The sequence below is a fragment of the Myiozetetes cayanensis genome, unplaced genomic scaffold (assembly GCF_022539395.1).
Source record: "Myiozetetes cayanensis isolate MyiCay16 unplaced genomic scaffold, myiCay2020 scf15, whole genome shotgun sequence".
NCBI lineage: Eukaryota > Metazoa > Chordata > Aves > Passeriformes > Tyrannidae > Myiozetetes > Myiozetetes cayanensis.
The window spans coordinates 15,370,874-15,391,291 of NW_026087159.1; the positions used below are offsets into that span (position 1 = coordinate 15,370,874).

Here is a 20,418-nt window from a genome sequence, read left to right on the forward strand (position 1 = left end):
GCTCCAGCACATTCCCCCTCCTCCCACTGTTCCATGGGGCACCCTGCACACCCCGCCCCTCGAGGCTGCCCTTGCCCGGGGTCCCGCGGGGGTCCCACGGGCTGGCTCTGCCTTCGCGGGTATCCATGGTGGCACAATTCCACAATTCCTCAGCCCTGCACACGCGGGCTCCCCCGTGTCCTCCCTCGGTGGCCGCGCATCCCCGGGTTGCCCCCCTGCTCCCCCCAAGCCCTCCTGCTCACGGCCGCGGCCCCCGCACATCTCGGGGTGCACGCGTTGGCCCCCGCGATCCTCGTTCATCACAAACCTGCCAGGTGAGCTCAGCACCCGCCCTTCGCCCACTGCACTCGCAGAGGAGGGAATCCCCCTGAGCAGCACAGGGGGCGAGGGACACGCTACCCCCAGACACAGGGACACCCCGACCCGCAGTGTCCCGGCTGCTGCGACACCCAAGGTGGCCCCGGGTCTGGGGACACGATGCCCGCGCTGGCCTCAAGGTGGCACTGGCCACCTTTTGTCCCCAGGACGGCCCCGCAGGGCTGGGGGGCAGCGGGGCAGCGCCCCGGGGTGCGGGCACTGCTGGGACCCGCCTGGGGCAGGGGGGCTGCCGGGGGTGGGCGAGGGGCTGGTTCCCATGGGCGGGGGGATGCAACCCACTGGTGAAGGGCTATGGCCCTCGTGGTTGAGGGACTCATGGTCCCCATGAGTGAGGGGCTGTGGTCCCCATGGGTGAGGGGACACGGTCCCCACGGATGAGGGGCTGTGGCCTTTGTGGTAGAGGGACCATGGTCCCCATGAGTGAGGGGCCCTGGCCCCATGGGCAGGGGGCCATGGTCCCCATGGGAGAGGCCCACACCCCCCATGCCCGGGGGCTGCTGCAGGAGCTGCAGGTGGCCCAAAACCTGCGAGGATGATGGAGGGGTGGGAGTGCGGTGGGGCCGAGCCCTGGGGCAGCTCCTGCTCCTGCCTCCGCCTCTGCCCGCCTCCAGCCCTGCCTTTCCTGGGCACTTTGCTCCCAGCCGTGGGAGAGCAGGAGCGGGCACAGCACGGCACGGCACGGCACAGGGCAGCCTGCAGCCCCTCGCCATGGCCTCCTGCCCCGTGGGGAGCAGGCGCTCCCCGGGGGATCCCCACTCCTGAGAGCCACCCGTGTCTGCAGGTGAGCCGGGACAGCAGCTGGGATGGCCCTGCTATGGCCACACAATCCACAGGATTTGGGGCTGAGGGGCAGGGATGGGATCCCCAGGGCTGGATGGGTGTGGGGTGGGAGTCAGCCAGTTCTCTCTACCCCTCCACCATCCCCAAATCCCTCCGTACATTCTCCTCCCTAAAGCACCACCTCCCTCTGTCACTGAGGGCCTTCATCCTTCCCAGCATGGCCACATCCTCTCCTTCATCCTCCTCTCCATCCCCCAAATCGCTGTCTCCTCACAGGGGAAGCTGTCCTGAGGCTGTCTTGGCTCAGCCTGACACCGTGGGCTCCTGGGAGACAGGGACAGCCCACCCAAGGGGGGAAGGAACCCCTCACCCCCTCCCACCCCTGCCCTGAGCAGGGGTCACCTCGGGCTGTGGTGGGTAGCAAGGAAAGGGTCCCCAGTGCCCAGCAGTGCCAGCAGATCGTGCTTTGGCTGCTCTTCCAGGCAAAGGGAAGGACTGGAATTAGGTCATGTCCCCTTGTGCCGGGGCTTTGGCTGCACGAACCACGTGGCGATTAGGGACAAGGGTCCTTCTGCAGGATGTTTTGCACAATTTCCCCTTGTTTTGCAATTTCCAAGAGCTTAGGCGAGAAGAAAAGCCCTGTTTTTCCCATGCTCCAGCAACAGCTGGTCCCAGGCTCACCCAATCCTTGGTGGCTTCTCTGAAATCCACTCTTGCCTTCCCTCTCCGAGCTCCTGCTCCTACTCCAGATCCCCAACACCAGATCCCCATCCTGTCCCAACGACTTTGGCTCCAGGGCCCAGCCTGCCTGCAGTGCTGCCCCCCTCATTCATTTCATTGGTGCCTTTCCAATGCCCCCACAACCCCTCCAGGCAAGGAATTCAGGGGATCCCCAGGATTGCAGCCCTTATGCATCTACAAAATGGGCAGGGCAGGAGGGGGCATCACCTCCACAGATCTGTGGCCTTTCCTTGCAGCATATTCCATCTCCTTGGCTCCATCTCCCCTTCCTGCAGCACCTTCCCTCTCCTCAGTTCCATGTCCTTTCCCTGCAGTGCCTTCCAGCCCCTGCTCCAACATGCAGCCCCATCTCTTGGCTCACACCTTGATCCCTCCTCTAAAGCTCACACTGGAGAGGCCTTGGCCAGGGAGAGCCTTTCTGGGAGTGTCAGTGAGGAGCAGGATCGGGGCTGGTGGTGACGTGTCCTCGGGCTGGACTGATGTGAATCAGTAATTTAAAGCACTGATTTTGGTTGTGACTAAGATGAGGACGCAGGAAACCTCTTGAGATATAACTTGCCAAATGTCATCTTCTACTGCATTTCTGTTTCTTGGTGGTTATCCTCAAAGGAATGTGCTTTGGAATGGTTAAATCCTGCTGCTGACCGTCCTCGGGCTGTATCATCTTCCAGAATCCGGGTTCCTGTGCTCTCCTCCGAGCAGCCAGCACCCCACAGCTGCTCAGGATATTTCCTTATGCATTTCCCGCACCAGGTTATTAACTTTTATTTACTGTCTTCTTCATATTTTCTTTGTCTGGTGACCTGGGTCACGGACACTGACTTTGGGCACTGAACCCTGCAGCACCTCCCCTCTGGTCGGGCTCGAGGCTTTGTGCTCACTTGCACTCAGAGGCTGGAAAAGGAAGACAAATCTCCTGGTCCCTCATGTCCTCAGCAGTGTCACAGCTCATGTCACTCTGGGCTGGGACCAGCCCAGCACCCCATGGCACCCCACTGGCACTGCGCTCAGGGGCTCAGCGTTTCCCACCAGCTGTTCCCACTCCTGGTTCTGGGAAAACAAACCAAGGTCTTCCCATTGTTAATGTTTGATCAGGACCTGCCTGTTGCTCTCTGAACTTGTCCCGGTAATAAAGGCAGGATCTTCCCGCGGTGCTGCCGGGGGATGGGAACCACGGGGAGTTTGAGCTCGGCCCAGCCAGAGGGCCAGTCCCAGCCCGCAACTCAAACAGAGCCCGCGCAGCGTGGCCGGAGAGGCCATGACCACCCCTGCCCATCTGCCTGCTGAGTCATTTACGAGCATCTCTGCACACCTGCGCTGTCTCTCCAGGCCAGGTGTGGCAGGGACAGGATGGAGCACCCGGTTGATCCCATGGATACGCCCTACGGGACACTCCTGCACATCCTCATGGCGAAGGCAAGGGGTCAACAGGAGCGGGATGACGAGAGAGCCAAGGGATGAAGGAGCATGACAGGACACGTCCTTCCACCCTGTACCACCAGCACCTGGTTAATGTCCATTGTCACCCTGAGTCCTCCCCTGTCCTGGTGCCCAGCACCTCCTGGGTGAACTCTGGCCAGCAGAACCTGGAGATGCACCATCATTCCCTCCATCAGATGTGGTTTTGGCTACACCCTTGTCTCCAACTGCAGCACAGCAGATGCTCCTGTTCCCAAGTTACTCATCCGAGCATCCATCCTTGTTGGAGGAATCATTTCATCAGGGATGGTGGTGGGTGCAGAGGGGTCAAGGTGCCAGCAGCCTTCCCTGGTCCTTTGCTGGACACCACAGAGAAGAGGGCTCTGAACTTCAGACATCCAAGAAGTGAACATGATCCTTTGACCGCTTGTGCTCACACTGATTTCCCAGGAGGATGCAGATCCAGCGTCTGATCCTAACACAGTGCAGGAGGAAATGTCCTGCCTTGTTAACTTGCACCGCCTTGAGCTGGGACCCGGCCCCAGTGCAGCTCCTCTCTGCGGGGCTGAGCTCATCCCTCTCCACGGAGAATGCCCGGCAGCCGAGGCCCCTCACCATCCGGGGACACTCTCCCAAAGGCTCCTTTACCAACCCCCCCAGGATTCCTCTGGGCCACAACATTCCCCCAGACAAGCCTTTCTTCTCCTCCCGCCTTTCTTCTGTCAAGGAGCCCTCTGGGAGCGGCAGCATTGTCAGGATGGTGCCAATTAGGCTGAGGCAGCTTCCAAGCGGCTGCGCTGGCCCTGCCGGGGCTGCTGTTGCTCATCAAGGTCTCATTGTTCGCCGCGCCGTGGGGCTGCTGCCCGGCGGGGCCGGCGCGGCCCTCTGTGCCCGGCACGCTCCCGCTCCCGTCCCTGCGCCGCTCAGGGGGCTCATCAAGGGGTGTCATTGCGGGGGCTGCGGAGGGAGGGCTTGCCCAGGCTCCCCCCCCCAGGCCCCCAGGGTGCGAGCTGAGAAAAACCAGAGGACCATCAAAGTGGCCGAAGCTCCTGGAGGGGGGCAAAATCTGGCATCTTTGGCTCCTTTCCACGCTTTGTGCCTGACAATGGTCGGGATCGGCGACTAATGTGCTTTTATTAACTGCTCCCCCAGATCTGGCTCGGAGAACATGGCCACTGCGGGGAGGACATTCCCAGTTGCCCTGTGGACACCGACGCCGGCTCCCTGGCTGGGGGGGAACACCACTGAGGTGGCCGAGGCAAAGTGTGTCTTCAACGAGGAGTTCAAGTTCATCCTGCTGCCCCTCTCCTACAGCATTGTCTTTGTGGTGGGGCTGCCCCTCAACTCTTGGGCCCTGTGGATGTTCATCTCCAGGATGAGGCCCTGGAACGCCACCACCACCTATATGGTCAACCTGGCCGTGTCTGACACGCTCTACGTCCTCTCCCTCCCCACCCTGGTCTATTATTATGCCGACCGCAACAACTGGCCCTTCGGGAAATGGCTCTGTAAGATCGTGCGGTTCCTGTTCTACGCCAACCTCTACAGCAGCATCCTCTTCCTCACCTGCATCAGCGTCCACCGCTACGTGGGCATCTGCCACCCCATCCGCTCCCTCAAGTGGGTGAAGACCAAGCACGCCCGCATCATCTGCGTGGGTGCCTGGCTCGTCGTCACCGTCTGCCTCATCCCCAACCTCATCTTCGTCACCACCAGCTCCAAGGGCAACACCACCCTGTGCCACGACACCACCAAGCCCGAGGAGTTCGACCATTACGTGCACTACAGCTCCTCTGTCATGGCCCTGCTCTTCGGGCTCCCCTTCCTGGTCATCGTGCTGTGCTACTGCCTGATGGCCAAGCAGCTCTGCAAGTCCAGCTTCTCCAGCCCCAGCCCACAGATGCCCTCCTACAAGAAACGCTCCGTCAAGATGATCGTCATCGTGCTCGCTGTCTTTGCCATCTGCTTCGTGCCCTTCCACATCACCCGCACCCTCTACTACACCTCCCGCTACTTCCAAGCCGACTGCCGGACCCTCAACATCATCAACTTCACCTACAAGATCACGCGGCCCCTGGCCAGCATCAACAGCTGCCTCGACCCCATCCTGTACTTCCTGGCCGGGGACAAGTACCGGGGGCTGCGCCGGGGGGCCGCCCACCGGCTCCGGCCCGTGCCCACCTGCAGCCTGGCCCTGGTGTCACCCTACACGGACACCCTCAGGGACAGCAGCCACGTGGCCAGTGCCACCCGAGGCACAGGGACAGCGCGGAGCGGGGGCGGGTGCTGAGGGGCCCAAGGGGGTCCCATAACCTCATCCCTGGGCTCCAGGAGCTGCAGCCCCTCCGGGCTCCATGTGGGCACCCCCAGACCTGCCCTGCCCCTGCCCAGCCTCTGCAGGGCTGAGGGCTGGAGGCCACAGGGACAGTGCCAGCCCTGCCCTGGGATGCTCTGCAAGGAGGGTGCTGGTGCTGGTTGGGGCAGGAGAGCACGCCTGGGAATGGGAAGGACACTGAGGAGGCTGTCTGGGGGAAGCAGGCTGGTGTCCCCTCCCAGGGCGCTCCTGGGGACACAAGGGGGGTGACAGGTCACTAAAGAGAAGGGACACTGGTCCTTCCCTGGGCAGGCACTGCCCTTCCAGACTGCTCGTATGGGGAACAGACTGAACCAGGGGACAGAGCCCACGCTGGGGTCCTCCCTGCCTGGTTCTCAGAGACGTCTCTGTCACCCCACTGGCCTTGGCAGACGAGGAGAGATGTGACATGGGGCACTTGCAGCACTTGCTGCCTGCCACCCCCCAATAAAGCCCCTTCCCCTTTGCTCCTGCCTGTTTCTCCCTGCAGCGCAGGGAAGAGGAAGGAGATACCCACCCTCACCCCAGGGAAAAGCCACCTCCACCAGGACACCAGTGCTGGGGCAGGCCCGGAGCGATGAGCTGCTGCCACCCCTGCTGACGGGGAGGCTCTGGGGAATGTGCCTTTATGGGTGTTTGCTCCTCAAATGTTTACCCAGCCCTTTTGTTTGACCAAGTGCCTGCGCAGAGGAGCAGACCAAGATTGGTATCAGCACTGTTGACTCTCCCATGCCAGCCTGGCAGGGATGGGACAGGGACAGGGCTGTCCCTACCGTGGGGAGCCCCAGGAGGGGCCATCCCCATAGAGCCCCACAACTCCTGTCAGCACACACCTTGGGAAGGGACACCCAGAGCATCATCGAGGTGTCACCTCTGCCAGGGCACTGGTCACACAAGCTACACCCCACCAGGAGCTGCCCAGGGGAAGGAAAGGGCCCCAAGGATGGCACACCCCAGCCCTGTGTCCCCATCCTACCAGTAGTGGTGCCCAGAGAGCCCCTCACTCACCACTGAGCCGAGAGCAGAGCGAGCAGGAGATTCCCCCTCCTGAGCCCAGTTACCCCAGGAAGAGCAGCTGCTGCCCCTCTCCTCCCATTATATCCAACGTGGCTCAGGTGCACTGGGAGTGGCTTGGTTGCACCTGAGCAGTGCAAGGGGCCCTGCCAAGAACAGCCCCAGCTGGAGATGGACCTTCCCCAGAGGGACACAGGGGATGGCAGGTCCACCCACATGGGGAATGTATGGGTGTGTCCCAGTCCTGCCCGTCCTGACCCCCAGAACACACACAGACAGGGGTGGGGAGTTGGAAACCTGTATTGGGGACAGAGGCATCTGAAAAGGCTCATCTGAGACCACATGGTCCTGGCTGAGGCCAGTTCCACAGGTCCCCAAGTCTAGGAGTGTCCCCACTCAAACCCAGGGTGGGATGTTCCCCAAGGCTGGTCCCACTCACCATCAGGATGCCACCCCAAAGATCCTACTTGATTTCTCCTCCCATGGCACCCCCTCCCTCAGCTCGTGGTGACCTGGTTATCTGGGGGAGTGTACCCATCACTGGTCCTCAGCCTCACCCCAGCCCCTCCCAGGGGACAGCTGTGTCACCTGCAACCCCTCCAAACCCCTTCCAAGGGGGATCCTTTCCCAATCTCCCCCTGGCTTCCTCCTCTCCTCCCACCTCCCACTCAGGTTTTTGGGGCAGAGGAGCGGAGGGCTGGGGTGGGGACTGTGCCCCGTGTGTCCCCCGTGCCAGGCCGGCTGAAATCCCCGCCCTGGGGAGCCGGGCTGGGGCCGCCGGGGCCGGGGGGGCTCAGAGGATGTGCAGCTCGTCCGTCTCAGACAGCCCGTACTTGGTCTTGTTGTCGTTGAAGAGCTTGAGCAGGGCCTGGATGTACATCTCGTGGTACGTGTCCACCAGCTCCCGGCTCGGGTTCTGCACCTTGGGCACCGTCAGCGGCTCCCCCACTGCCAGCAGGGGACAGGTCGGGGTCAGACCGATGGCCTGGGGACATGCTGGGCTCATGGGGACACGGCCCGAGCGGTGCCTTCCAGAGGGGCAACATCCCTGCTCTGCCCCACCTTCTGGGGTCCCCCCAGCTGCTCACCCACGGTGGTGATGGGTCTGGCGTAGGGCAGGAAGCCCCGGGAGCGGCTGGAGGTGAGGCCGCGGCCGTAGAAGACGCAGGGAGCGAAGCCCATCATCTTCTGGAAGCGCTGCTGGATGCTCCTCATCCAGCTGCCCTCCTCAAACACCACCTGGCGGAACAGGTCGTTCTCCCCAAAGGAGAAGGAGGGGACGAGGAAGGCCCTGTGGAGGGGACACGGTGAGGGGTGCCAGGGCCCCAGGGCCACGCAGAGGTGGCCGTGCCTGTGCCCCGCCCGTGACCCACCCGTGGCGCAGGGCCATGCGCACGAAGCCCTTGCGGTTGCGGAGGATGAGTGTGGTGACGCCGGGCCGGCAGGACAGCGACTCGGCCGCGCCGCCGATGACGATGGCCACCGCGTTGCCGGTGCCGTTCTGGGACAGCAGGTACCCGATGGCACGGCGGGTCACCGGGAACAGCCCTGCGGCGGGAACGGGCACCCGAGCTGTGGGACTGCCCGCCAGGGGTGGGGACAGCACCGGGACACCACGAGGGATCACACCTGGTGGGACCAGGGCAGGGACAGCGCAAGGGCACCCCCTGGTGCAGGCAGGGTGCAGGCAGAGTGTAGGTGGAGTGCACGCAGGGTGCAGGCAGGGTGTAGGTGGAGTGCAGGCAGGGGTGCAGACAGGGTGTAGACAGCATAGACAGGGTGTGGGCAGGACACAGGCAGGGTGCAGGCAGGACACAGGCAGGGTGCAGGCAAGGTGCAGGCAGGGTGTGTGTTGGGTGCACGCAAGGTGCAGGCAGGGTTCAGGCGAGGTGAAGGTGCAGCTCAGGCAGAGCACATCCCTGCCCTGCTGCTCCTGGGAGCACCATCGCTCCTGTGTTTCCCTCGGAGGGATCAGGCAGAGCTGGGCAGGGGCTGCTCACCCCCACTCATCAGGTACTCCCGGAAAAGGGGCAGGCGGAAGTTGCCAGCCAGGGTGGTGAGGAAGGAGTGGATTCCCGGGAACATCTCCTCGAAGCCCGTGGAGCCCGTGATGAAGTTGCAGAAGGCACCGACGCAGAGGATGCCGTGGGGGTGGGAGCCGATGATGTAGTTGTGTCTGGGGGACAGATCGTGGGTCTTCACCAGCTGTGGGGACGAGAGGGGTCACAGGGACATGGCACCTCCTTTTGGGTGGTCCCACCCCCAGCACCTGCAGGAATCTCCTGTCCTGGCACTGTACCTTCACCGGGAAATAATCCCGAAAGTGCTTCCACACGGTCCATCGCCGCAGGCACGGCAGCCTCCTGCCACCTGTAATCCAGGGAGGGACCACAGCACATGACACCCACGCCGCCTGGCAGCGGGATCCATGGGAAACACTCCCCTGGACCTGCTGCATCCCTGTTCCCACCACGGTGCCGATGGTGTGGGAGTGGAGGGAAGGGGCAGGTGGGACGGGGTTCTCCCCATGGGCTGTGAGGGACCCAGAGGAAGAAAGGACCCCACCCCCCGTCCTGCTGCAAAGCTGGAGGAAGAGGGATGTTCCCATCCCCACCTCTCTCCGGCGTGTTCCAGTCGAAGATGATCCAGGCCAGGTAGAGCGCAGGGATGAGCCAGAAGCTGGTGAACAGCAGGTAGATGAGCACCACGAGGCTGACGGTTCCTGCGGGGCCGGGCAGGGGGTGAGCGGGTGTGTGCCCACCCCCAGGGCCCCCCGCAGCCCCCTACTCACCCAGCAGCAGGAAGCTGAGCACCCACTGCAGGACGGCGAGGAGCTGGAGCGCGGAGCGGACGTCCCGCTGGGAGGGCCAGGGCACGGCCAGCAGCGTGCGCAGGGCGGCCTGGACGCTGGCACGGCTCCCTGTGGAGGGGGACACGGCCCCAGCCCAAAACAGCACGGCTTGAGCACAGCCTGGCCCACTGGGCTGGCAGGAGCACCCAGGGGTGCCAGGGCTGGGGTACGGGGCGAGGCAGGAGGTGGGATGGGAAGGGTGAGCAGTTGGGTGAGGAGGGATGGGATGTGGTGGGGTGGGATGGGGGATGCCATCCCCAGAGAGCTCTGGACCATGCCAGGAGGCGGCCCTGGGCAACCAGGGTGCTCTGGGCACAGAGCAGGGGGAAGATGCCAGGGTGAGGCCCACAACCCCAGACACGCCATGCACCAGCAGAGCCGAGTGCAGCAGCACATCCCGCTCCGTGCCGACTTCCCAAGGGCTGGGACCTTTCCCATGCCCTCCTTGGCGTGCTCAGGCTCACAGAGGATCTGGGGATTTCTCAGCTGGCACAGCAAGGGAGGCACCACCCCCCAGCAGGTGCCAAGGACAGCGGCTGGGCCGAGCTGGGTGGATGAGGGTGGCCGTCCCTCAGCCGTCCCCACAGCCCGGGACACTCCGGAGCCGCTGCTGCTCCGCTCCCCCTCGGCCCCTTCCCTCTGGATGACCTTGGTGAACCATTAACCATCCCAGGCCGGGTGCCAGGATCCAAACTCCACACACTGCCCCGTCCCTCCTCCCAAAATGGGCCCGAGGCGCTGGCTCTGCCAGCGCCGCTCCCGGCCAAAGGTCCACCATGGCCGAGACCACCAGCACAGCCACCACACAGGGATACCCTGAGTGCCACCAGAGCCGGGTTTTCTTGGGAAAACAACCCAAAATCTGCGTGTTGGCCAGAGGGATGCTCAGGGTGAGAAAGGAACAGCCCTGTCCCTGTGGCTCCCCAGACCAGGGTCCCTCAGGTTAGGAGAACCATCAGACCTTAGTTCAGGAAGCTGGTGGAGGTTCAACTCTTCCTGGCTCAACCCAAACCAGGAATGGGACGACTGAAATAAATGAAACACTGGAGCCATCTCCAGCATTGAGGAATTGTTGTGCATTTCTCCCAAGCAGCATGGCAGGCTCTGAGAGATCCCTTCCACCCATCCCACATCCCCAAAAGCCCACACAGCCCTGCCATTCGCAGCTTTCCAAAGCCTGTTTTTTGCCCAGAGCTCTTCCAGCAACCTTGTGCCCACCAAGCAGTGGTTTTCAGTTCCTTTTCCTAGCTCCCATCCCAAGAACTCCATGAACATCCAGACCACAGACACAGAGAACCCCCACGGTTCTGCTGCCGTTCCCGTCTGCAACAATGGGAGCCTCTGCAAACCCCAACATTTGGAATTTGCAGCGCTCTGGAGATTCTTGTGAGAGTGACATTCCCAAACGCATTGTCAGAAATTCCATTCCTGTTGAGCAACTCTGTGTTTTCCTCTGGAGTTATCCCCAAATCTCTCCCAACACCTCCCTTTCCCCTCAGCACTCCAAAGCAAGCACACAACAGCAACAACGAGCTCCTGGCGTTGCTGGAGCATCGGAGCCCATCCCAGCCCCCTTTGGGAATGTCTCACCACTAAGATTTTGGGAGCAGGCCGCGATGATGGTTTTCATGGTGGCAGGAGCTCCGCACCAGGCTCGGCAGGTTGAAAGGTGAGTTTGGAAATCGCAGAGGGCGCTGGGCTGTGTGTCCAGAGGCTTTAACCACCTGACCCAGGGTCCACCTGTCGCTGCCCAGGGGAGGGACCTGCTCCAGCCCTGGGTTTGGAGCAGGGACAGGAGCTGGGGGTCCTCGGGAAGGTGTGGGGGCACACTGAGGGTGAGGAGCTGCTCTGTGCCAGGTGCTCGGTGCTCCTTGGAAAGGCCGCACTGCCGGTGCCAGTGGGGGTTCCGTGGGGGCTGCATCCCCCTGGGAATGGCACCGGCCACGGTTTGGGGATTTCACAAACACCGTCATGCTTGGACAGTGTGAACCCCCCAGGGCCACCCAAAAACGTCATCCCGAAGCTCCCGCTCCGCACAACGGGAATGCAGCCACAGGACAGCAGCCAGCACCGCTCCTTCCTCCTCCATCCCTGCCTGCAGCACTGCCTGGACAGGGTGTGGGGGAAAATGAGAAAATAAGGAAATAAGAGCAGCACAAAATCAGCACTGAGGTGGAGCTTCAGGCCAACAGCCAAAGGAACAGTGAGAATCCACAGGGACTGTCACTAAAGCTGCTTCTCAGGATCCACCTCTCCAGAGGTGCTCACCAGGAATTGCTGGCTAAGACCAAGTGCAGGAAACGGAAAATCCATGTATAGGATTGCCTGTGGTGTTAAGAGTAAGGAACATGTTTCCTGGGAGATTTGGAACCCACAAACCCCACAGCCTGCTCCTGTGAATTGTAGGGATTCAGTACCTGGGAAAAAGGTGTGACCACACTCACTGCAAGCTGCCACTTCCTGGGCGTGGATCAGTTCCAAGGAGCAAGGATTGCTGCATGGAAAGTATCTCAGCTCTCCTGCAGCCCAGCTGGCCCCTCAGCTGTGTCCAAATCATGCTGGTAGAAGGAAAAAACACCAAACTGTGTGAGAATCCCACTGTCCCAGGGTAAGGAAACACCATGCAGCTAACAGTGCCCGCTCCAGGTGACACACCCAGTGCCAGCCAAGCTTTCTTTGCTTTTTCATCCCAATATTTTTAACAGGTTTAGAACAAGTGCCAGCCCAAAGAGCTTCCAGCTGTGATTCTTTACCCCTCTGATGAGTAACACACGCCGTGTGCCAGGTCAGTGCCAGATACAGCAAGCCAGGTGTGCCCTCTCCTCCCTCATCCAGGATTGGTGTCAGCAGCCATTTAAATCAGCTCCACAGGGACCCAGAAAAGCTTTTCCCCCCTCAGGGTTGGTCTGTAAGATTTCAAAGCACACTGACTACTTTGCCTTGGAATATGGCACCACTTGTCCCAGTTTTTTCATCCCTGTGGGCTCCGTGAGAGGGTCCAGGGTTGGCCCTCACTGGCTCTGGAAGAGCCTGGGATGAAGAGCAAGGGAGTTTCACAGCAGGGATTAGGCAGCACAAAGAGAGTTTATTTTGCTTAAAATAGAGAGAAAAACCAATAATAAATACATCCACCCACAATACAAAGAGCAGTTTCCAAAGCCGTGAAGTTCCCCTCCGAGGCTTCCTCCGCCTGGGAGCGCAGAGGGAGCCTGACCCTCACCGAGCTCTGGGGCACCTCCCAGCACGACCAGTGCACCCAGCCTGACATGGAATGCAAACCAAAGCAAGGGGTCACGTGTCCTCCTCCCATCCGGCTCCCGCAGGATTCCCGGATGCTCCACATATGTACACTGTATTCCCTCCTGTCCAGGTTCTTGTCCCAGGATCCAGGCCCTGCTCAGCCCATGTTCTGCCGGTTGCCGTAGCCTCGGGGGTGTGTGTCCTTCCAGTCATCCCAGCTCCGAGCTTTTTGAAGAGCTTCCTCATCATCCTCCTCCTCTTTTTTCTCCTGCTGCTGCTTCTGCAGCTCTTCATCACTTACACCTGCTGGGGGCGAGGGACAGGGAAGAGATCCCGGGTCAGGCTCTCCAAGGAGAAGCCCAGCCCAGAGCTGGTCTAGGCAGGGATTAGAATCATGCAACGGTTTGGGTTAGAAGGGACCTTAAAGCCCATCCAGTCCCACCCCCTGCCATGGGCAAGGTCACCTCCCACTAGACCGGGATGCTCCAAGCTCCACCCAAAAGGCCAAGCACAGTCTGACAATCCAGTTGTTTTCCTAATGAAGCTTGGACTCTTCCTCAGTCAGGGGGTGTTCCACACCCTGCACACATCCCTGTCCACTCAGCGCCCCAGGAGCCTTCCCAAATCCGCCGTTCCCATGTTTGCTCCATACCTGGTGCCCTCTGAGGGACACTCTGGCCGGATACAATTCCCTGCCTCCGGCGCTGCTCGTACCAGTCATCCACAGTCATGGTGGGCAGGCCAGGATAACCAGCTCCAAACACTCTGCAGGACACACAGAGCCAGGAAAAGGGAGTTAAATCTCTCACAATGACAGACACAGACAACAGGCACAGCACTCTGGACAAGGGATGGAGGGACAGGACAAGGGGCAATGGCTTCCCACTGCCAGAGAAAGTCTCCCCTGGGAGGGTGGGGAGGCCCTGGCTCAGGTTGCCCAGAGAAGCTGTGGCTGCTCCATCCCTGGAAGGGTCCAAAGCGAGGCTGGACTGGGCTTGGAGCAACCTGAGATGATAGAAGGTGTCCCCAGGATGCCCCTGAGAACTGAACTAGACACATGGAAAGCTCAGGGAAAATCGTATCCCAAGTATGACAGGAAATCTCATTTCTATCACATTTTCAACTGTTGGAAATTCCTTGCGAGAATCTCAGGGTGCCACAAACAAAGGTGCAGACACAGAGATTACAACTGGATTTCTGGACTTTGAAGAGCATTTCAGGCCTGATGTGAGGGCACTGCCTCAAAGTGTGGTTCAACAATCCCAAGCCAACGTACCTGGCCTGGGCAGCGTCGCGGGTCAGGATGAAAGGTCTCACAGGGACTCTGACGGGCCGGGAGGGGCCACGGGGAGCTGCTGGAGCCTGGACATGCAAACAACAGTCACAAGGCAACTGTGGAGATGAGAGTCCCACTCTCTGCCTCCCACCCCAGGGTTATTAAAGGTCTTGTAGAAGAGAAACACCTCAGCTCTCAGAGCAGTGCCCCAAGATGGACAATCCAGGCCTAAATCCGGTTTAAATCAGGAATTTCATCTGTGCCCCTCTACAAATCACTCCTCATGCCTCTATGGCACCTGCCTGGACCAAAGCAGAGCTGACAGGGCTAAACCAGCTCAGAGCAGGAATTACTGCTCCAGGGACCCAACGTGCAGCGTTCTGAGCTCGTCATTCCTGACGGGACACTACGGAGGAGCCAAGTCCTGCAGTGCCCAAAGTGACCCAACAGGCCGATATTCCCATCTGTGACACCTGGACACGCTGAGACCAGGAGTGGGGGTGTGAAACACACCACAGGGGTCTTATTTTAATGTATAAATTTAAATGCTCTTCAGAGTTAGGGGCCCACAGAACCCAGCAAAACCCTTTGCACAGTTGAGCTCTGACACTCCAAGCTCCAGCACTTCACAGGCTGGGGCTGTGTGGAATGTGTGGCAGGAGTGGGCAGGGACCAACTCAAAAATCAGAATTAAAAAAAAAAAAAACCATCAGCCTGTGCTGGGACTGAGCTCAGTTTCAACTGAGAATCCACACAATAAAACTCCTCCTCTGCCACTGATCCCTCTGGGATCCATTCCCCCCACCACGTCCATCCCGTACCTGTCTGGCCACATCCCTGCTCTTCAGGATCACCATCTCCTGGTCGATGCTCTCCAGCTCCTCCAGGCTGATGCTGATCCATTTCTGGATCTGCAGGATGTAAAACTCCCGGATCTGGTCGTCATCTGCTGTCCCGCTCTCCACGAAGCTCCTCATGGAGGCCAACTTGTTCTCCAGCTCCTTCTTCTGCTTGTACCTGTCCCAAAGGGAACAAAGTGGGATCATGAAATCATTTTTCTCTATCTCAACCCAGCCACAGTGTCTTTACCACCCTTTGTAAGAGGTTCAACATCATTTCAGGTACTTAAAAGAGAAAACCTTATAAAAATACAGCTTTTGTGGTGGTCGAGGTGGCTCCTGTTGGAATCCCAGCCCCTCCTGTCCATTAAAAGTAGCTGCAAAATCACATTAAATTTAGAGCTGCCTCAATTATTTTATTCGTTCCCTAAACAATTAATAATTCTTGAAAATTAAACCCTTCCAGGTAAAATTAAGCAAGCCTGGAAACATTAATCTCCTGGAGAAAGCAGGACTTGAACTCATCAGCTCCTTCCCTGAGAAAGTCCAGTGGAATGGCTATTGTGAATTGTTTGCATATGACACAAAAATATCAAGAAGCTACTTAAAAAGCAGAAGAGATCACTTTTCCAACTTCTGTCTCAGGTGGTTTTGTGTGTGCAGGGTTTTTTTTTTAATATAATTTTGGCTTTCTGAATTTCTTGACCTGTTTCAGAATTAGTTATTAAAGGGAAGAACTGCCTACATAACAAACTTTTAGGCTAAATTGTTTTACCTTTTCATGAATTAGTTATTAAAGGGGGAACTACCCATATAATACACTTCCAAACTAAATCCTCGTGTCCCACTTCCCTCCGTTATTGAGTCACCTGAAGAATGAACAGTAAGAGCCGAGGATTAGAAACCTTTGGGAGCTGAGAGAACAAGGAGCACAAAAGAGTCATTCTAAACAAGAACCCCTCCCCAGTTACAATAAAAAAATCGTAGTTTTGTATCTGTGCAATTTAAGCAGGTCCAGCCCAGTCTGGACCTTTCAGTGCCGCCCATGGCCAAAGTCCCAGCCTAAAGCAAGACAAAGGCACCAAACACCTCTTTTTCAAGCCCAAATAAACCCACTGGTAGGAAAATTCCAAGGTGGGTGGCTTTGTGCTGCTAGAACTGATTAAAGGATTAATTACGAGATTAATGATTAAAGAGCTAATTAAAAATTTTTGAGCAGTTTTTCATCAAAAGCCCAGAAAGACACAAATGCTCCCCTCCCCGGCCTGTGCACAACCCAGACCATTTAAAAATGTGCTGCCTCTCTTAAAATGAACGTTCTGTGATCCCGTTATTCCAATGGGCATGGAAGCAGCCCCTTCTCTGTCCAGCCTGAGGCTCCCCCCTCTCCCAGAGCCCTTTCCCCGTGCCCCGAGCCCACCTCTCGATCTTGGCGTTCCTGCTCATGGCCATGGCCACCAGGCTGGGCTGGGCACCCGGGGGGTTCCCCGGGGGGCTCCCGGCTCCCTCCTCCCCGGGGGCGGTGGGAGGCAGCTGGAACGACCCCAGGCCGTAGCTCCGGCAGAGCTTGAGGAAGCGCAGGAAGTGATCCCGGGCGCTCTCCAGGTGCTGCTGCCTCCTGCTCAGGTCCACCTGCTTCAGCGTCAGCGCCCCCAGCAGCGCGGGCAGCAGCAGGAACTTCAGGTCGGCCGAGGAGACCTCGTCCAGCTCCTCGTTCTCACTGCAACGGGAGACACGGGGGAGTCCAGCGAAGGGAGCTGGGAAGGGGCTGGAGCAGCAGGAGCGGCTGAGGGAGCTGGGGGGGCTCAGCCTGGAGAAAAGGAGGCTCAGGGGGGACCTTCTGGCTCTGCAATCCCTGACAGGAGGGGGGAGCCGGGGGGGGTCGGGCTCTGCTCCCAGGGAACAGGGACAGGAGGAGAGGGAACAGCCTCAGGCTGTGCCAGGGGAGGCTCAGGTTGGACATCAGGAGGAAATTCCTTGCTGGAAAGGGTGGTCAGGCCTTGGCAGGGGCTGCCCAGGGAGGTTTGGAGTGCCCAGCCCTGGAGGTGTCCAAGGCAGGCCTGGCCGTGGCACTCAGTGCTCTGGGCTGGGGACAAGGTGGGGATGGGGCACAGGGGGGACTCGATGATCCTGGAGGGCTTTTTCACCCACAATGACTCTGGGATTCTGTCCCGCTCCCGTCCCGCCCGTGCCCGGCCCCGGCTCCCCCGGCCCGTCCTGCGCTCACCTGAACAGCTCCAGCTGCGCCACCATGGCGGCCGCGCGCTGCAGCGCGTCCAGGCCCTGCCGCACCTTGTCCTGCACGGCCGGGGCGCCCGACGAGGGCTCGGCTCCGGCCTCCAGCTCTTCCCAGAGCCGCCGTCCCGCCGCCAGCAGCTCGGCCAGCCGCGGGCCGCCCGCGCCCGCCTCCGCCATCACGGGCCGGGACCGCCCGCCCAGCGTCCCTTCCGGGCCCTCCGCGCCCCGCCCGGCCCCGCCGCCATCTTGGGCAGGGCAGGGGCACAGCGGCGCCGCCATCTTGGGCAGGTCGGGCTGAGGGCACCGGGCCCGGTGGGCTCCGCGATCCCCCCCGGCCGTGGAACCCCCGCGACCCCCGGGTTCTGGCCCGCTGTGTCACCTCCTGTCACCTCCCTGGGACCACCCGGCTGGGAGGGGTGTCCAGGGCTGGGTCTCTGAGGGGTTCCTGCATGGGCAGGAGGTGAGGAACAAGTTGGGAAAATTCATTACTATAATCTTTAGAGGTGGGATGGAGCCAGGAATCCGCAGCCATTTGTTCTTCACCGGCAGGAGATGCTCCAGGTACCACCAGAGCAAACCCTCTCTCGAGGCAGCACCTTCCCCTTCCCACGTGTCAGTTAAAGGCTCCAGGAAACCTTTTGTCACCCCATCAGCCCTGTAACCACCAGGAGCCAAAGGTCAACAGCACTTTAAGGACCAGAGCAAATTCCACGATCCTAAGGGATGGAGGGCTGCTTCCCCTGCAAACCCCACCCAGCCAGTGCCACATCCCAAAGCTCCCCGGGCTGCAGCCGGCTCCCCCTCGGCTCTCATGGCTCTTACTCACCTCTGGTGATCTGTCGCTGTCCCTCAGCTGAAGATCCCCAAGAGGACAACCCCTGTCATTGTTTGTCATCCTCAGAGCACCATGACATTGCTGAGCACCCCAGGAATAAAGGAGAACAGAGATGGAAGGGTTTTTCCTTAAATACAGGCATTTACTCATGTGTGTGTCTTGTGGTGTGACACTGCAGGGACCAACCCTCCCAAAGGTCAGAGCAACATCCCCCAAATATTTCCAGCAGTACAGGTTACACAGGGCTTGGAGCAACTTGGGCTAGTGGGAGGTGTCCCTGCCCACAGCACGGGGTGGAACTGGATGATCCTTAAGGTCCCTCCCAACCCAAACCATTCCAGGATTCTGTTTGATCAACAGGTGAGCCCCATCCCTGGCCTTCTCCTCCTTCTGGCTCAGCTCCCTTTGAGAAGAGCACAAGGAAAAGCAGGTGGAGGTCCTGATCCCTATTCCAGTCTGAGCTGCAATGCAGGGAAGAAATATCCCTGTATGTCCCTGAACACAGAATCATTCTTACTCCAAAATACTCAATTACCAACAGCTTGTTGTCCTTGCTCAGAAAATCCTCCTGGAACACCTGGCATGAGTTAGGCAGCATCCCTCAATGAATAAGGAAATAAAAGGAAAAATAAATAAGTCAGTGTTTTAGCAGCAAAATCAAGAATTCATGAAAATAAATGACTTTTCTCCAGACTTTGTTGTCTGCACAAGCACGACCAGCAACAAATGATCACGTTCACACCAGTGTTACTCCCCTAAAACCCAAATTAAAGTCCAGCATATCGGAGAGGAGCCTTTCCAGAGCAAACTCTTTGTCTGGATCCCACCACATTCCATGGGGCAGGATGGTTTTCTTCCCTGCACAAGCCATTCTCCGAGCCATCCCCCCATGCCAGCCCACAGCACCAGGGAGGGAAAGGCTCCTGCCGTGGCTGGGGAGAATTTGGCTCTGGGGAGTCTCATTTCCAGAGGGATGGGTAAACAAAAAGCCACAAGACATGGGGGATAAGAGGCTAATGACAGGAATGTGGAGGAGGTAGATCCGTCACATTAGCAGGGAGGGCTGGGGGGGCAGAGGGCAGTGCCAGCAGCCTGTCACAGCCTGCAGAGGACAAGGAACCGCCTCAGGAAGTGTCTGGAGGGCTGGAAAGCCACAACTGTCACAAACAGATGCTCTCGGTTTTGGGGACACTGCCCGGCATTATCCGGGTCCCTGCCAGAGCTGGAGGTGTTTGAGGTGGAAGAAAAGGGACAGAAGGCTCAAGAAAAGCTTTCTTGCACCGGTTTCTCTGGCAGAGCGTGGCACTGACTGGTGCTGGAAGCTGCTGGAGGGGGATAACTGTGTCCAAATTTTCCCATTTTTTACCTCAGGGATGCTTGTGCTGGCCCGGGCTGGGGGAAGGAGCTCCGTGTTCCTCTGGCACCTTCCCGTGGCTCTTCCATCCAAACAGGGTTAGAGGGAGGAATCACAGCCAGCCAACGGATCCCCCTGGGGCCAAGCACAGGGGTTATTCCCACTGGACCCATCCTCTGGCTCCTGGTCCCTGGGGGTCGTTCCAGCTCAGCAGATCTCACATCCCTGCTAATTCCAGGTGTGGGCCCAGATTCCAACACCTCCCTCCCTCCGAGCATTGTCACCGAGCTGTCACCTCCTTCCTGCCTGACCCTTTGCACCCTCCAACTAATTACTGCGCCTTCCCCTTTCCCGCGGGACACAAACGGAGCGGGGATCCCGGGGGCTGCGTGACCCCTCCAGTCCTTCCCCGGCTCTTCCCTGTCGGGCTTGGAGTCAAGGAGGGAGGGGAGGAGTGGATTCTGCATATTCAGCACTTGTCCCTGCTTTTTTTCCAGGCAGAAAGTCCTCTGGGAGCTCTCTAGGAGGGGATCATGACAGCTCCCCCGGGCATTCCTTGCTATTGTGGCTCCTCTCCTCCACCCCAGGCTGTGTGTGTTTGTAGTTACCAAATGCAAATCGCATTTCCCACCCTCCTGGCTGGAGCTCTCACTCCACACGATCCTTCCCCTGTTTATTCCTCTCACCAGCTCGTTTTGCAATGCTCCGTGGAGTTCGCAGCCCCTCCCGGTGTCACCTCCTCTGATCTGGGATGTGCTGGGACGTGGATGGAGGGAAAGTACTTAAGCAATCCTCCTAATTAAGTACCTGCATCCCTCCGGACACAGAAACTGCAGCTGTTTTGCAGCCCGGCAGCTGAAACTCCCTTTTCCGAGGAATGCAGAGGACTGACCCTAATTGCATTTTAAAAGAAAAACTCGAGATTACTTTTGGCCTTGGGCAGCTGCGGCTTTCCTGGCGCTCCGAGAAGGGAGAGGGCAGCAGGCAGAGCCAGTAATGGCTCATTAACAACTGATAACGATGGTTAAACTCACTCCTTGAACTGCGAGAGCTCAGGCTCAGCCTCCAGCTCCCAAGATCATCCCAAGCCACCTCTGCCT

The 20,418-nt window shown here is 59.2% G+C and overlaps 3 protein-coding genes across 5 annotated transcripts; 1 reads left to right on the forward strand and 2 right to left on the reverse strand.

Annotated features, from left to right (window-relative positions):
* The first annotated feature begins 1,030 nt into the window (after positions 1-1,030).
* Positions 1,031-6,137, forward strand: P2RY4 (pyrimidinergic receptor P2Y4). 2 transcript variants are annotated; one of them, XM_050310750.1, is made up of 2 exons: positions 1,031-1,159; positions 4,471-6,137. In XM_050310750.1, exon 2 carries the CDS (start codon positions 4,487-4,489, stop codon positions 5,606-5,608), a length of 1,122 nt encoding a protein of 373 aa, XP_050166707.1. In that variant the 5' UTR covers positions 1,031-1,159; positions 4,471-4,486; the 3' UTR covers positions 5,609-6,137. The 2 variants fall into 2 exon arrangements, with proteins under 2 accessions (XP_050166707.1, XP_050166706.1); XM_050310749.1 differs by having other exon boundaries at positions 1,048-1,159; positions 3,229-6,137.
* Positions 6,138-6,967: 830 nt separating this feature from the next.
* Positions 6,968-11,290, reverse strand: LOC126637458 (diacylglycerol O-acyltransferase 2-like). Its single transcript, XM_050310739.1, has 8 exons — positions 11,127-11,290; positions 9,477-9,605; positions 9,300-9,407; positions 8,985-9,055; positions 8,686-8,890; positions 8,059-8,233; positions 7,774-7,976; positions 6,968-7,633 (listed from the first exon to the last, which is right to left on the reverse strand). Exons 1-8 carry the CDS (start codon positions 11,164-11,166, stop codon positions 7,479-7,481), a joined length of 1,086 nt encoding a protein of 361 aa, XP_050166696.1. The 5' UTR covers positions 11,167-11,290; the 3' UTR covers positions 6,968-7,478.
* Positions 11,291-12,601: 1,311 nt separating this feature from the next.
* IGBP1 (immunoglobulin binding protein 1) lies at positions 12,602-17,330 on the reverse strand. 2 transcript variants are annotated; one of them, XM_050310755.1, is made up of 6 exons: positions 17,119-17,330; positions 16,312-16,611; positions 14,874-15,069; positions 14,053-14,138; positions 13,429-13,541; positions 12,602-13,079 (listed from the first exon to the last, which is right to left on the reverse strand). In XM_050310755.1, the coding sequence occupies exons 1-6, from the start codon at positions 17,304-17,306 to the stop codon at positions 12,934-12,936; spliced, it is 1,029 nt and encodes a 342-aa protein (XP_050166712.1). In that variant the 5' UTR covers positions 17,307-17,330; the 3' UTR covers positions 12,602-12,933. The 2 variants fall into 2 exon arrangements, with proteins under 2 accessions (XP_050166712.1, XP_050166711.1); XM_050310754.1 differs by having other exon boundaries at positions 12,602-13,082.
* Between the last annotated feature and the right edge of the window lie 3,088 nt (positions 17,331-20,418).